This window comes from Scyliorhinus canicula, chromosome 8 (assembly GCF_902713615.1).
Source record: "Scyliorhinus canicula chromosome 8, sScyCan1.1, whole genome shotgun sequence".
NCBI lineage: Eukaryota > Metazoa > Chordata > Chondrichthyes > Carcharhiniformes > Scyliorhinidae > Scyliorhinus > Scyliorhinus canicula.
In genome coordinates, this window is record NC_052153.1 from 136,537,889 (window position 1) to 136,552,266 (window position 14,378).

Below are 14,378 nucleotides of genomic sequence, written 5' to 3' on the forward strand. Positions count from 1 at the left end.
TGTAGAGTAGATGGGTGGGTTTTTCTGCACCAACCCCTCCTCTTTACAGTGTGTCGTGGTGGGGCAGGTGGCCCACCATTGGCCAGCAGTGGGGTCTTCTGGTCCCACCACTAAGTACGGGGTTTCCTGTTATTTTGCACCACCCGTAACTGGGAAACGCAGCAGCGGGGGGTTCGCTGTCAGCGAGACTGGAACAGCCAGAAAGTTACGGCCAATGTTTTCACTATGGGGAGATCAAAATTTGAGGGCACAAGCATAACCTAGTTAATGACAGGGAATTTGGAAGAAAATTTTTACCCAAAGTGCGGTAAGAATGGGGAACCACAAAATTAGTTGGGATGAATATTAGAGCTACATATAAAGCTGCTATGGGGAAGTTAGGTGAGCATAGGAGAGAAAAAGGGACAGAAGAATATGCTGATATGTTAGATGAAGGAGGTTCATGTGCAACATAAATACGATGATAGATATATTGGGTTGAATAGTCAACTTTCTAGATAATTTATTCCACATGATAACATCTGTAAAGGAGACTTCTACCCTATCAGCGTACTTGGATTCAAAATTTGAGGTCAAAGGTGAAACGACAGAAACATTCCACAAAACCACACAATCCTCTATTAACTCATTTTTATCGAGAATGAAAAAGTTGAAGAAATTTAACAAAATGCATTCAGAAAAAAATTGTAATAAATGACCCCAAACCTTCAAAATAAATGGGATCATCATTTTTAGTAATAAGAAGAGTTGCATTAAGTACACTTCCAAGTTTGGCACCTCCAGTGGTATTCCAAAGGATGACTGTGAAGGTTTCTATTTCCTCAGGAATCTGGGTATAGATTACAAAGATAGCAAAGTAAATTAACTTGGAATTCCATGGTTTGTGTGAAGTGTTTTCTCTACAATGAGTAAATGACAGGTTTGTTTCCACTTCAGTAGTTAGGATTTTACAAAAGACTCACCCAAATACTTCAGGGAATATCTTAACTGGACTATTGGGTATTACATTTCCTGCAGACATACAAGCCTTAATTATCTTGGTCAATATTATGTTTGTTCCAGTGTTTACATAATTGCTGGTAATGTTCATACTCAGGCACTCCATGTAATTGATGGCATTTATAAAGTACTTATAGCATACTAGTTTTTTAACACTTTTGGATAGTCAAGTCTTCAAACAATTGAGATTTAAAGCTATGAGAGTAAAACATTATCCATGATGCATTTAAATTATATTATTAAATTCTCACAGTTATCACCCCTGTTATAATTACGCTTCTAATGAAACTCAAAGGTAGAAAAGATAGAAGCTCAAATTCTATACATTACAACTTATCCAAAACACATACAAAAGCTGTTCTGTAAAACTAAAGGTAAAGCAAATGAATGTATTTACACAAGCATAACTTGCTGAATATTGCTCAGTTATTCTTCTTAACCCAATTAATGATTTACAATACCTACATGAATTTATTTACGTATAAAATGTAATACCTTAACTACCTTCAGCCCCTATCCTAAACTCTGCATCATGCCACTTATTCCATCGCCCACTCAGGTTGATTCAGACTGCTCACATCCTCAACTCCCAATTGATCCTGAGCAGAAATATCAATTCCATTTCCGCACTAGGACACCTGATTCCAACACTGTAACATCACTTGACTCTGCCACTGCCTCAATGTCTGTCTGCCTCATACTTGCCTTGTCACCTCCACACGCTATGTTTTCCTGTCTGGTTAATCCATAACTCTGCTGCATTGTCCCCTATCTTGTAACAACTTCTGCTCAGCCACCATCCCTGGGCTAGCTAAATAACATCGGTTTACAGTCTCTCAATGCTAAAACCTTTGAATTTAAATCTGTTCATTGCTGTGTGCCTTTCCATTTCTGTAAATTACTGCAGCGCTGGAATCCCACAAAAAAAACCTTAGCTGAATTTTTGCCATGAGGTGAGAAACATTTCGGGCTGGATTCTCCGATCCCCCAGCCATGGTTTTCTCGGACTGGCGGGTGCTTTGTGTGACATCTTCAAACTCTCCCAACTCCATTCCGATGTTCCCACCTGCTTCAAGAAGACCATCTTTGTACCGGTGCCCAGAAGAACCAGGCAACGTACCACAATGACTACCTTGACATCATTCATTATGAAGTGCTTTGAGAGGTTGGCCATGAGACACATCAACTCCACACTTCCAGAATGCCTTGATCCACGGCAATTTGCATACCATCACAACTGATCCACAGCAGACGCTATCTCCCTGGCCCTTCACTCACCTTTGGAGAATCTCGACAACAAGGACTCCTATGTCAGACTCCTATTCAATGATAACAGCTCTGCCTTCAACACCATAATCCTAGCCAAGCTCGTATCTAAACTCCAAAACCTAGAACTTGGCTCCTCCATCTGTAGCTAGATCCTCGACTTCCTGACCCATAGACCACAATCAGAAAGGGTAAACAATGACACCTCCTCCAAGATAGTCCTCAATACCAGGTCCCCACAAGGCTGCGTACTTAGCACCTTACTGCACTCCTTATACACACATAATTGTGTGGCAAAATTCGGCTCCAACTCCATCTACAAGTTTGCCGATGACACGACTGTAGAGGATCGGATCTCACACAACAATGAGTCAGAGTACAGGAGAGAGACAGAGAACAAAGTTGCATGATGCAACAACAACAATCTCTCCTTCAATGTTAGCAAAACTAAAGAGCTGGTCATCAAATTCAGGAAGAGAAGTGTCGTACACAACCCTGCCTACATAAATGGTGCCGAGATGGAGATGGTTGACAGATTCAAATTCCTAGGTGTACACATCACCAATAATCTGCCCTGTTCCACCCGCTTCGATGCTATGATCAAGAAAGCACAACCACACCTATACCTCCTGGGAACAAAGGAAATTTGGCATGTCCACATTGACTCATACCGATTTTTACAGATGCACCATAGAAAGCATCCTATCTGGTTGCATCACAGCCTGGTATGGCAACTGCTTGACCCAAGAACATAAGAAACTACAGAGAGTCATGAACACAACTAAGTCCATCACGCAAATCCACCTCCCATCCATTGACTCTGTCTACACTTCCCATTGCCTTGTGATAATGCGCAGCATAATCAAAGACCCCTCCCACCCGGGTTATTCTCTATTCCAACCTCTTCCATCGGGTAGAAGATTCAACAACAACTTCTTCCCCGCTTTTACCAGTCTCCTGAATGACCCTCTTATGAACTGAACTGATCTCTCTTTGCATCCATCATGACCCACTTCTTCCATTGGACAGGAGATACAAAGATCTGAGAACACGCACTTAATGATTCAAAAACAGCTTCTTCCCGCTGTTACCAATCCCGCCTCCTTTCTTTTTTCCTGCTCCTACCCTAACAAACTGTCTCCTTCCAGGTCCTCACCATCCTCAAGGGCCACATCTTTCTGAAGGGCCATGTAATGGAGAGCACAACAAACCACCACAATGATTACTGCAGGAAACTATTCATCCTATCCAAGCATTGGGAATGCATCTTCAAAAGCTCGCTGACCTCCTGACTTGTTGTCTGGCTTAGCAATTGCTATTGGTTGTACTGCCTGTGCCTGTCTGGGGTTCCATAGTGTGGTGAATTATATACTTCATAATTCACACTGTATTGCCTTGCGTTGTATTGTGTCCTTGTGGGCTCTGTATGTGAGCCGTTGCGCGGCTCTGCCCATAGGAGGAGATGAGGAGTTTGTACTGGGCTCCATCCTTGGCTCCGCCCATGGCTCCTCCCACTAACCGGAAGTATAAAGTTCTGCAGCCGTAAGCCTGCTTTCAGTTCCTCTGGTCGCAGGCTGGCTTAGTTGTAAGACTATTAAAACCACAGTTTACTTCCAATCGTGTATCTAGCGAATTGATGGTCACATCACATAGAAAAGATTGTATAGCCATGTTGTCAAGGAATGTCCCTTGTTCCCGCAGATCCATTCATGCACATCGTAGGTTGGAGTGAAAATCTGAGGTAGTAGGAACTGCCAAATGGAGTCATGGCAGCTGCCAGGAAAGCAAATGAACACATGGCGGAAGCTCTTCTTGAGGTCACAGACCAGGCAGAAGTTGATGAATCTGACTGGCAGTTACACTATGCCTTGATGGTGGGTGCAATCTATGATGACCTGCACTTTGGGAATGCAATGCTGGAGGTGAAACCCACTGCCATCTGTCTGGCGAGGCGCCGTCTAGTCTGAAATTGAATGTGCTGTCCAACATTATGGGGTTTGCTAGTGCTGTTCGGGAGGATTTAAACCAGTATGGCAGGGGGGTGGGAACTGGAACAGCAGGCCAGTAAGTGTGGAGACTGGGGAGAAAGGTGAGATTGAGATAAACATAGCGCAGAATAATAACAGGCAGAGGGAAGCCACGGAGCTCAACCGCGGAGCTCAGCCGGACTGTGGGTCTGGAGTGCGTTTGCTTCAATGCAAGAAGTATAACAGGTAAAACAGATGAACTGAGCCTGGGTTACAGCAGGGAACTATGATGTGTTTGCAATTATGGAGACATGGTTAAAGGAGGGACAGGGCTGGTAGCTTAAGTTTCCAGGATTTTGTTGTTTTAGGCGGGACAGAAGGGGAAAACAAGAGTTGGGGGAGTTGTATTGCTGTTTAGGGAGAAGATCACAGCTGTGTCGAGGGAGGACACACTGGAGGGAGGGTCTTGTAAATCACAATGTTGGGAGTGTACTATAGACCTCCCAACAGCCAGCAGGTGACAGAGGAGCAGTTGTGCAGTCAGATTATGAAAAGATGTGAAAAAAGCAGGGTAGTCGTAATGAGCGATTTTAACTTCCCTCAATTTGACTGGGAATCCCTTACAGACAGGGGCTTGGATGGAGAGCAGTTTATTTGTCCAGGAGGGCCTTTTGATACAGTATGTTGACAGTCCAACCAGGGAGTTGGTAGCACAGTGATATACTGTGGGGAGAGAGTTGCCCTGGGAGGCCTCAGCATTGACTCTGGACCACATGAAGTCTAGTGGTTTCAGGTTAAACATGGGCAAGGAAACCTCCTACTGATTACCACGTATGGGCCATCATCAGTAGATGAATCTGTACTCCCCCATGTTGAGCACCACTTGGAGGAAGCACTGAGATTGGCAAGGGCACAGAATATGCTCTGGTTGCGGGACTTCAATTTCCATCACCATGATTGGCTCAATAGTATCATCGCAGACCGACCTGGATGGTCCTCAGGGACATAGTTAGACTGCAGAAGGTGGTGAGGGAACCGACAAGTGGGAAAAACATACTTGACCTCATCCTCACCAATCTTCCTGCTTCAGATGCATCTGTCCATGATAGTATCGGTAGAAGTGACCACCACACAGTTCTTGTGGAGACAAAGTCTCGTCTTCACATTGAGGATACCCTCCATCGTGTTGTGTGGCATACCACCGTGCCAAATGGGATAGACTTTGAACAGATCTAGCAACTCTAAACTGGGCATCCATGAAGCGCTGTGGGCCATCAGCAGCAGCAGAATTGTATTCAACCACAATCTGCAACCTCATGGCCCAGCATTTCCCCCACTACTATTACCATCAAACCAGAGGATCGACCCTGGTACAATGAAGAGTGCAAGAGAGAATTCCAGGAGCAACGTCAAGCATACCTAAAAATTAGGTGTCAACCTGGTAAAGCTACAACACAGGACTACATGTGTGCCAAACAGCATAAGCAGCAAGTAATTGATGGAGCTAAGTGATTTCACAACAAACTCATCAGATCTAAGCTCTGCAGTCCTGCCACATCCAGCCATGAACGGTGGTGGACAATTAAACAATTCACTGGAGGAGGAGACTCCTCAAATTTCCCCATCTTCAATAATGGACGAGCCCAGCACATATGTGCAAAAGATAAGACTGAGATATTCGCAACATTCTTCAGCCAGAAGTGCCGAGTGGATGATCCATCTCGATCTCTTCCGGAGATCCTCAGCACCTCAGACGTCAGTATTCAATCAATACGATTCATTCCACATGCTACCAAGAAACGGCGGAAAGCACTTGGTATTGCAAAGACTATGGGCCCTGACAATATCCTGGCAATGGTACTGAAGACTTGTGCTCCAGAACTGGCAGCACCTCTAGCCAAGCTGTTCCAAAACAGCTACAACACTGGATATGTGGAAAGTTGCCCAGGAACTACACAAATCCAACGCAGCCAATCACCACCCTATCAGTCTACTCTCCATCATCAGAAAAGTGATGGAAGGAATCATCAACAGTGCTATCAAGCGGCACTTGCTCAGCAGTAACCTGCTCATGATGTTCAGTTTGGGTTCTGCCAGGGTCACTCAGCCCTGACCTCATTACAGCCTTGGTTCAAACATGAACAAAAGAGCTGAATGCCTGAGGTGAGGAGAGAGTGACTGCCCTTGACATCAAGGCAGCACTTGATTGAGTATGGCTTCAAGGAGCCCTAGCTAAGCTGGAGTCAATGGGAATCAAGGGCAAAACTCTCCATTGATTGGAGTCATACCTGGCACAAAGGAAGATGGTTGTGGTGATTGGAGGTCAATCATCTCAGCTCCAGGTCATCACTGCAGGAGGTCCTCAGGATAGTGTCCTCGGCCCAACCATCTTCATCAATGACCTCCCTTCCATCATAAGGTCAGAAATGAGATGTTTGTGGATGATTGCACAATGTTCAACATCATTCACGACTCCTCAGATAATGAAGCAGTCCATGTCGAACTACAGCAAGGCCTGGACAAAATCCGGCTTGGGGTGAAAAGTGGCAAGTTACATTTGCGCCACACAAGTGCCAGGTAATGACCATCTCCTACAAGAGAGGATCTAATCACCACCCCTTGACATTCAATGGCATTACCATTGCTGAATCCCCCATAATCAACATCCTGGAGGTTACCATTTTTCAGAAACTGAACTGAACTAGCCATATTAACACTGTGGCTAACAGGGCAGGTCAAAGCTAGGAATCCTACAGCGGGTAACTCACCTCCTGACCCCCCGAAAGCCTGTCCACCATCTACAAGGCACAAGTCAGGAGTGTAATGGAATACTCCCCACTTGCCTGGATGAGTGCAGCTCCAACACCACTCAAGAAGCTCAACACCGTCCAGGACAAAGCAGCCCACTTGACTGCTCCCCCTTCTACAAATATTTAAACCCTCCACCACCGACGAACAGTGACAGCTGCCTGTATCACCTACAAGATGCACTGCAGTAACTCACCAAGGTTCCTTCGACAGCACCTTCCAAACCTCCGGCAACATCCTGGAACTCCCTCCTGAACAGCACAGTGACTGTACCTACACCTCAAGGACTGCAGCGGCTCAAGAAGGCAACTAACTCCCCACCACCTTCTGATGAGCAATAAATGCTGGCCTAACCAGCGAAGCCTACATCTCATAAATTAATTTTTTAAAACAGTAAAAATTGTCTGTGCCAAGAATGATGTGTTGTGGTGCTCGGGGGTGGTTGGTGAAGATTCAATCCTCTTTGATTTCTCTGACTCACAACCTTTGTACCAACACTTGTGACTGTGCCTTCAGTAATTGAGGGTCTATTTTCTGAAATTCCCCTAAATCTCTCTCCTCTCTTTGAAACATAATTCTTCAGCTAAGCTTTTAGCCACCCCACCTACTTTTAGCCCAGCATCCGTTTTTGTTCGATTATGTTTCTATAACTTGCAACATCTTTCACAATAAGAATCATATATTCTCTACAGTGCAGAAGGGGACCATTCAGCCCATCGAGTCTGCACTGACCCTCTGAGAGAACAATCCATCTAGGACAATTCCTCCGCCCTATTCCCGTAACCACATCTAACCTGTACATCCCTGGACACTAAGGGGCATTTTTTTTTAATCATGGCCAATTCACCTAACCTGCACATCTTTGTGGATAGAAATGACAATTACAAGGGGACGCAAGTTGAAGGTGAGAGGGGAAAGGTTCAGTGGAGATATGCGGGGGAAGTTTTTTTTTTACACAGAGGGTGGTGGTGGCCTGGAATGCACTGCCAAGTGAGGTGGGTGAGGCAGATACATTAACGAGCTTTAAGACTTATCTGGACAGTCACCTGAACAGACCGGGTATACAAGGATACACTGCACTGGCAGTTGGTCCAGACAGGACACGTGAGCGGCGCAGGGTTGGAGAGCCGAAGGGCCTGTTGCTGTGGTGTATTGTTCTTTGTTCTGGGAATTGGAACACCAGTTTTTGAAGTAATAGGATCCAGAAGACATAACTGGAGTTGAAGAATAGGTTACCTTAAGCGTGTCACTGAGATATTGGGGTCTATGTTCATAGACCCGGAACTGGAGCACCCGGAGGAAACCCACGCAGATACTGGGGGAAAGTGCAAACTCCACACAGACAGTTACCTGGAATTGAACCTGGGTCCCTGGCATTATGAGGCAGCAGTGCTAACAACCGTGCCATCGTGCTACCCCACAGGTGCTATATAAATGCAACTCTTATTGATTCTTACTACATACTGAAGTACATTAAGATAATCATCAACTCAGCTCCATTGGAGCATGCACAGCAAGTGCATGCTGGTCATCTCATCTCGTGATCCCACTGAAATAACAGAGTCTGCGTGGGGTCAATTGTTTAAACTATTGTTGTATAGGCATTCACTCTTAGATACCTGTTCCAGGAGAGTGAGGGGAAATAAATTCTGGAAGATAGTGTTGATTGGGACACTCATTACCATTGTGAGAAATTCATGTTACATTGCATTCTAACGGAGTAATTTTTCTTACCAGAGCAGATTCATCTAGTTCAACTTACTCTACAGATTAAACCAGTGTAAAATAGTTTCACTCCCCACTCAGAATATCTCAGTGACACGCTTAAGGTAACCTATTCTTCAACTCCAGTTATGTCTTCTGGATCCTATTATTTCAAAATAAACATGCTTCAGACTCAAGCACTGGGACTTCATCCAATGTATCATGTGGCTAGCAGATTGATGCATTGTTACTTGGCACATGACTGCAGTGTGACAGTGAATGTGGCACCATGGGATATAGATGCACAGCAGTTAGTTCCTTGCTCTTTATGAATGACAACTCCCTAATGTTGTGGCCTTCACAAAACCTAAAATGGAACTTGTGCTGGCTCAGAGCAACTGGATCTAAAAAGGGCAAGCTGGAAGAATTTTTGAGGTAGCCCATGGTAATGTCAGTGCAGCAAAGAAAGGAAGTGGGCTTGAGGATTCCAACCCCCATTGCTTACCTTGCCAGTGCACAAAGTACGTGCACAAGTTACAGATCTCGTCCCCACATGCACGGAATGCACTGCATTTTCATTCTCTCCAGCTCAAATTTAGGCCTGGATACCTGTATATCAGGTAACATACCAGGGGTCTTGGAAGCCATTAGAACCCTCCAGGCATTTGGGGACTGGGCAGGGCAGTGACCTGGCACTTCCCCGGTACCCGGGCAATCTAGCAATGCCAACCTGGCACCCTGAAAGTGTCAGGTGAACTGCTAGGTGCCAGGCTGGCAGTACCGGAGTGCCAGGTTGGCACCAAGGGTCAGGACCTGAGGGTGGTCATTCCCATGAAAGAGGGGGTATGATGGTTGTGGGGTCCAGAAAGGGCAGTGGTCCAGAAAGGCTGCAGGCCTCAGCAACCCAATAGTGAGTGTGCTCACTTGGGGGGTTGGGGGGGGGGGGGGGGGGGGGGGGGGGGCGCGGGCGGGGGTGGAACCCTAAAAGTGCCAGGGTGTCACGTGAACTGCTGGGTGCCAGGCTTCCAGTAACAGAGTGCCAGGATGGCACCAACAGTCAGGACCCGAGGGTGGCCATGCCCATGAAAGAGGGGGTGGTTGTGGGGTCCAGAAGGGCGGTTGACCTCAGGCCCGGGTCACTGTCCGTGTGGAGTGTGCGCATTCTCCCAGTGTCTGCATGGGTCTCACCCCAAGAACCCAAAAGGATATGCAGGGTAGGTAAATTGGCCACAGTAAATTGCCCCTTAATTGTGAAAAAAAAAAGAATTGCGTACTCTAAATTTATGAAAAGCGAGAGATCGCGGCACCCTTTCAAGGTGCCGCCCTGATCTTTGAGGTACCGGTCAGGCGGAAAACATTTCTAAATGCCAGTTTGACTGGCGAGAATCTCCCCAAGCTCTCAAAAATTGACTATGTGTGGATGAATACAGGTCAGGATGTCACCCAAAAAGCCGGCAGGAAACACCCTGCCAAACCCACCCAAAATCACACTTTAACATTTTTGGGAGAATCGTGCCCAGAAGTGCACCAAGGCAAGAATTTAACCAACTGCTTTCACCTAGTCATGACCCCCACTCAGTAACAGGAGTAGAAGGAGTCCGGGAATTTAAGAGGAATGAATGGTGCATTCAAAGGTGCAAGAGAAGCTCCAGCTCCCAAATCTCAAACTATTACCCAGCCTATTGAGAGGTGAAGCTCGAGGCCCTCTTCCACTTAAAAAGTCCTCCAAAGGGAATGTGTGCCCAGTAATAATGTCTCTTCTGTCCAGCCAATTTCAACCACCAGTCATAAGAAGGCACAAGAAAATAATTTGAGACGATCTGGGAATATCTGCGAACATGTCCTCAAACTGTTGCTGGGATGCAGATGTGGCAGGCAAAAGATAGGTTCAGTTCCATAACTAATTAGAATTTATAAATTAAGTTAGATAGGGGAAAGAGAACCAGAGCCAGTTCAACCTAAACTCCACCCGCTCTACATACTTTCCCCTAACCCACAACCCCAGAACTTTAAACCTTCAATTTCTCCAACATTTTTATATCATCTGAACATGAGTCTTAGCTTGTTTAATTAAACCTGTCATTTTAATTAGAATACATTGAACTGGAAAAAACAGAACTCACTGCATCAGGAAGGGACTGGAGAGTGATATTCTTTGACGATTCAGCATTTGTAAAGTTGACCACACCTTGGACTGGGTAAACATCATTTGTGAAAATAGGGTCCACAATCCAGAACACACTAACATCGCCAAAGGTTCCTCGATCACGTATGACAGGAAAGGTTGCTGATAAATGAAAAGAAAATGCTTCATTATAATACCAGTCTTTATTATCACAAGTAGGCTGACATTAACACTGCAATGAAGTTACTGTGAAAAGCCCCTGGTCGGCACATTCTGGCGCCTGTTCGGGTACACGGAGAGAGAATTCAGAATGCCCAAATTATGTAACAGCACATCTTTCAGTACTTGTGGGAGGAAACCGGAGCACCCGGAGGAAACCCACACAGACACGGGGAGAACGTGCAGACTCCGAACAGACAGTGACACAAGCCGGAAATCGAACCTGGGACCCTGGCGCTGTGAAGCAACAGTGATAACAACTGTGCTACCGTGCTGCCCGTAAGTGTAGTTCTAGAGGCATAAGTTATTTAAAATAGATCGCAACAAGAAGAACTTGTCCAACTTTTTCCTGTCCTGACAAAAGGTCATCAATGTAAAACAATTTCTGAACCATTTCCCTCTCCAGGAGTGTTGGCTGATCTGCCGAGTGCTGCCAACAATTTTTTGCCTTTAAAAGCAACTGATCCAATGACACATCTGGGGTACAGGCCTTGATTACAAAATGACGAGGCTTTACACTTCAAGGCCAAACCAATTTCAACCAAAGATTTTTTATAATTTATATTATCTCTATATATGCTAATTATTTCAGTAAAACTAATTTTACATTAGATCAAAAATTACTACTTTTCTGTTATTTCATTTAGAAGGGGATGTGTTTGAACATCGATAACACAATGACTCCATGAGTTATTTTACCTGTGTACAAAGTATCTCCCTTGCTTTCATTTATAGTTTCAGTAAATTTTTGAGTGATGAATTGTATCACACCATGGGGATCATCATTCTTCAAAACTGTAATGTTGATCTGCGTAGCAGCTCCTAATGTGCTTGGTGGAATACTATGGCTGCTGAGTATTGCAGAATAATGTTCATCCAGCTGATAACATGCCAAAAGAATGAAATAAAGATAAACAGCAGACATGAATCTTTTTTTAGTGTTTTTAATTGAAGTTGATATAAATAAATCTGTATTAATATTGCGTGATTAACATATGAAAACATCCCCCAGCACTTCACAGGAGCATGATCAAACAGAATGGCACTGAGTTATATCAGGAGCTATTATGACCAATCTTGCTCAAAGAAGTGGATTTTAAGCTGAGACTTTAAAGGAGAAAGAGAGACTGTGACGTTTAGAAAGGGAATTCCAGAATTTGAGACCTTGACAGCTACCAATTAAATGTTTAAAATCAAGAAAGTTCAACAAGCCAGAAATGGAGGAACATTGTAGGCCCGGAGGAGCTGACAGGAATAAGGGGCGGGATTTTCCGACCGCCCAGGGTGTTGGAGAATCGCCCGGGGCCGGCGTCAAACCCGCCCCCGCCGTGTCCCGAGTTCTCCGCCCCCCCCCCCCCCCCCCCCCCCCCCCGCGATTCGGCGGGGGCGGGAATCGCGCCGCGCCGGTCGGCGGGCCCCCCGTGGCCCTTCTCTGGCCCGTGATGGGCCGAAGTCCCGCCGCTGACAGGCCTCTCCCGCCGGCGTGGATTAACCTACCTGACTGGTGGGATTGGTGGCACAGGCGGGCTCCGGGGTCCTGGGGGGGGGGGGCACGGGGCGATATGCCCCCGGGGGCCTGGCCCGTGATCAGGGCCCACCGATCAGCGGGCACGCCTGTGCCGTGGGGGCACACTTTTTCTTCCGCCCCGCCATGGCCTTCACCATGGCAGAGGCGGAAGAGACCCCCTCCCCTGCACATGCGGCGGTATGATGTCAGCAGCTGCTGACGCTCTGGCGCATGCGCGGACTTACGCCGGCCGGCGTAGTCCTTTCGGCTGGCGTGGCGCCAAAGGCCATTCACGCCAGCCGGCGGAGTGGGAACCACTCCGGCGTGGGCCTAGTCCCTCAATGTGAAGGCTTGGCCCCTAAATGTTCGGAGAATTTTGCACCTTTGGGGCGGCCCGACGCCGGACTGGTTCACGCCACTCCATCCCGCCAGGACCCCCCGCCCCGCCGGGTAGGGGAGAATCCCAGCCAAGGTTTTGGAGGGATTTGAAAAACAGGGTGGGAATTAAGTTTCTGAAGAGTAGAACATGGAATAGTGCAAAAGGGGGACAGCATGGTGACATAGTGGTTAGCACTGCTGCCTCTCAGCGCTACGGGCCTGGGTTCGATTCCAGCCTTGGGTGACCGTCTGTGTGGAGTTTGCATGCTCTCCCATATCTGCATGGGTTTCCTCCGGGTGCTCCAGTTTCCTCTCACAGTCCAAAGGTGTGCAGGTAGGTGGATTGGCGATGCTAAATTGCACCTACGTGTCCAAAGATGTGCAGGTTAGGTGGGATTACGAGGGTGGGCCTTGGTGGGGTACTCCTTCAAAGGATAAAAGAAAATTACTGTGGGTGCCGGAATCTGAAATCAAAAGAGAATATGCTGGAAAATCTCAGCATTTTCTTGCAGAAATTCCAGCATTTTCTCTTTTGGTGCTCCTTCAAAGGGTCGGTACAAACTCGATGGACTGAGTGGCCTCGTTCTGTACTGTAGGGATTCTATGCCGAGTACAAGATTATGAAGTCTCAAGCAAGAGGAAGAAATGCTTTCTCCCTCGGGATTAAAATATGAAATAAAACATGCAGTTGCAGGAGTCAATCAACACCCTTAAAAAGTGGTAGCATATCCAATTACACACAGCATTGACTGTTTACGAATATAATGTTGTTGAGCTGCAGGGACTTAGACAATTCCATGCCCAGCCAGTTGTTGTTGATTAAATAACATAGATTATAAATTTGAAATGGAACTCTGGAGTCTTTATAGATTTGTCAATAAGAGAATGGTGAAATGTTTTAAAAATGTTGGGCAATGTGACAGGCTGTGTTAAATAAATGCAGGAATTTTCAGGCAGGCAGTTTCAATAAAATTTTCTGGCTGCAACAGAAACCATCAGGTAAAATGGTTTTCCTGCTTGCAGGAATGTCTTACCACGAAAGTGGAACAAAATAATGGCAGACAGTCCACAAAAATCAGCGACCCATCTCTTAGCATTTTTGTTAAAAATGTAGCACGTTCTGCTGCTTTTTCAAGTACTGCAGGAGCAAGGCTACCCAGAAGATTTCTTTTACTCTTTTTCTTAGTCATTCTATAAAAGTCCTACACACCAGAACAAGCAGTCTTTCTAAGTCAAAACTGCTCAGTGCAAAATGCAGTTAAGGAATGCTAGATTTCAAGGAAGCTGTTCACTTGAACAGCACAATACCCAGCATCAATGCTTACTTCCACAATTATTAATTTTAACCAAAACATTCTGAGGTTTTTTATACTCTGGAATTATGAATCCACAGTCCCCAAAGCCT

At 45.9% G+C, this 14,378-nt stretch overlaps 1 protein-coding gene across 8 annotated transcripts in view; it reads right to left on the minus strand.

Annotated features, from left to right (window-relative positions):
* The window catches only part of adgrv1 (adhesion G protein-coupled receptor V1), an 838,553-nt gene that overhangs the window by 681,763 nt on the left and 142,412 nt on the right, over positions 1-14,378 (minus strand). For all 8 annotated transcript variants that reach the window (XR_005461637.1, XM_038805279.1, XM_038805282.1 and 5 more), the window contains 3 exons: positions 11,788-11,968; positions 10,868-11,031; positions 706-829 (listed from right to left, as the gene is read on the minus strand). Coding sequence is in view for 7 of the 8 variants with exons in the window: in XM_038805279.1 (XP_038661207.1) it covers positions 706-829; positions 10,868-11,031; positions 11,788-11,968 (469 nt within the window). In the remaining variant the exon portion in view is untranslated. The remainder of the gene's footprint in view (positions 1-705; positions 830-10,867; positions 11,032-11,787; positions 11,969-14,378) is intronic.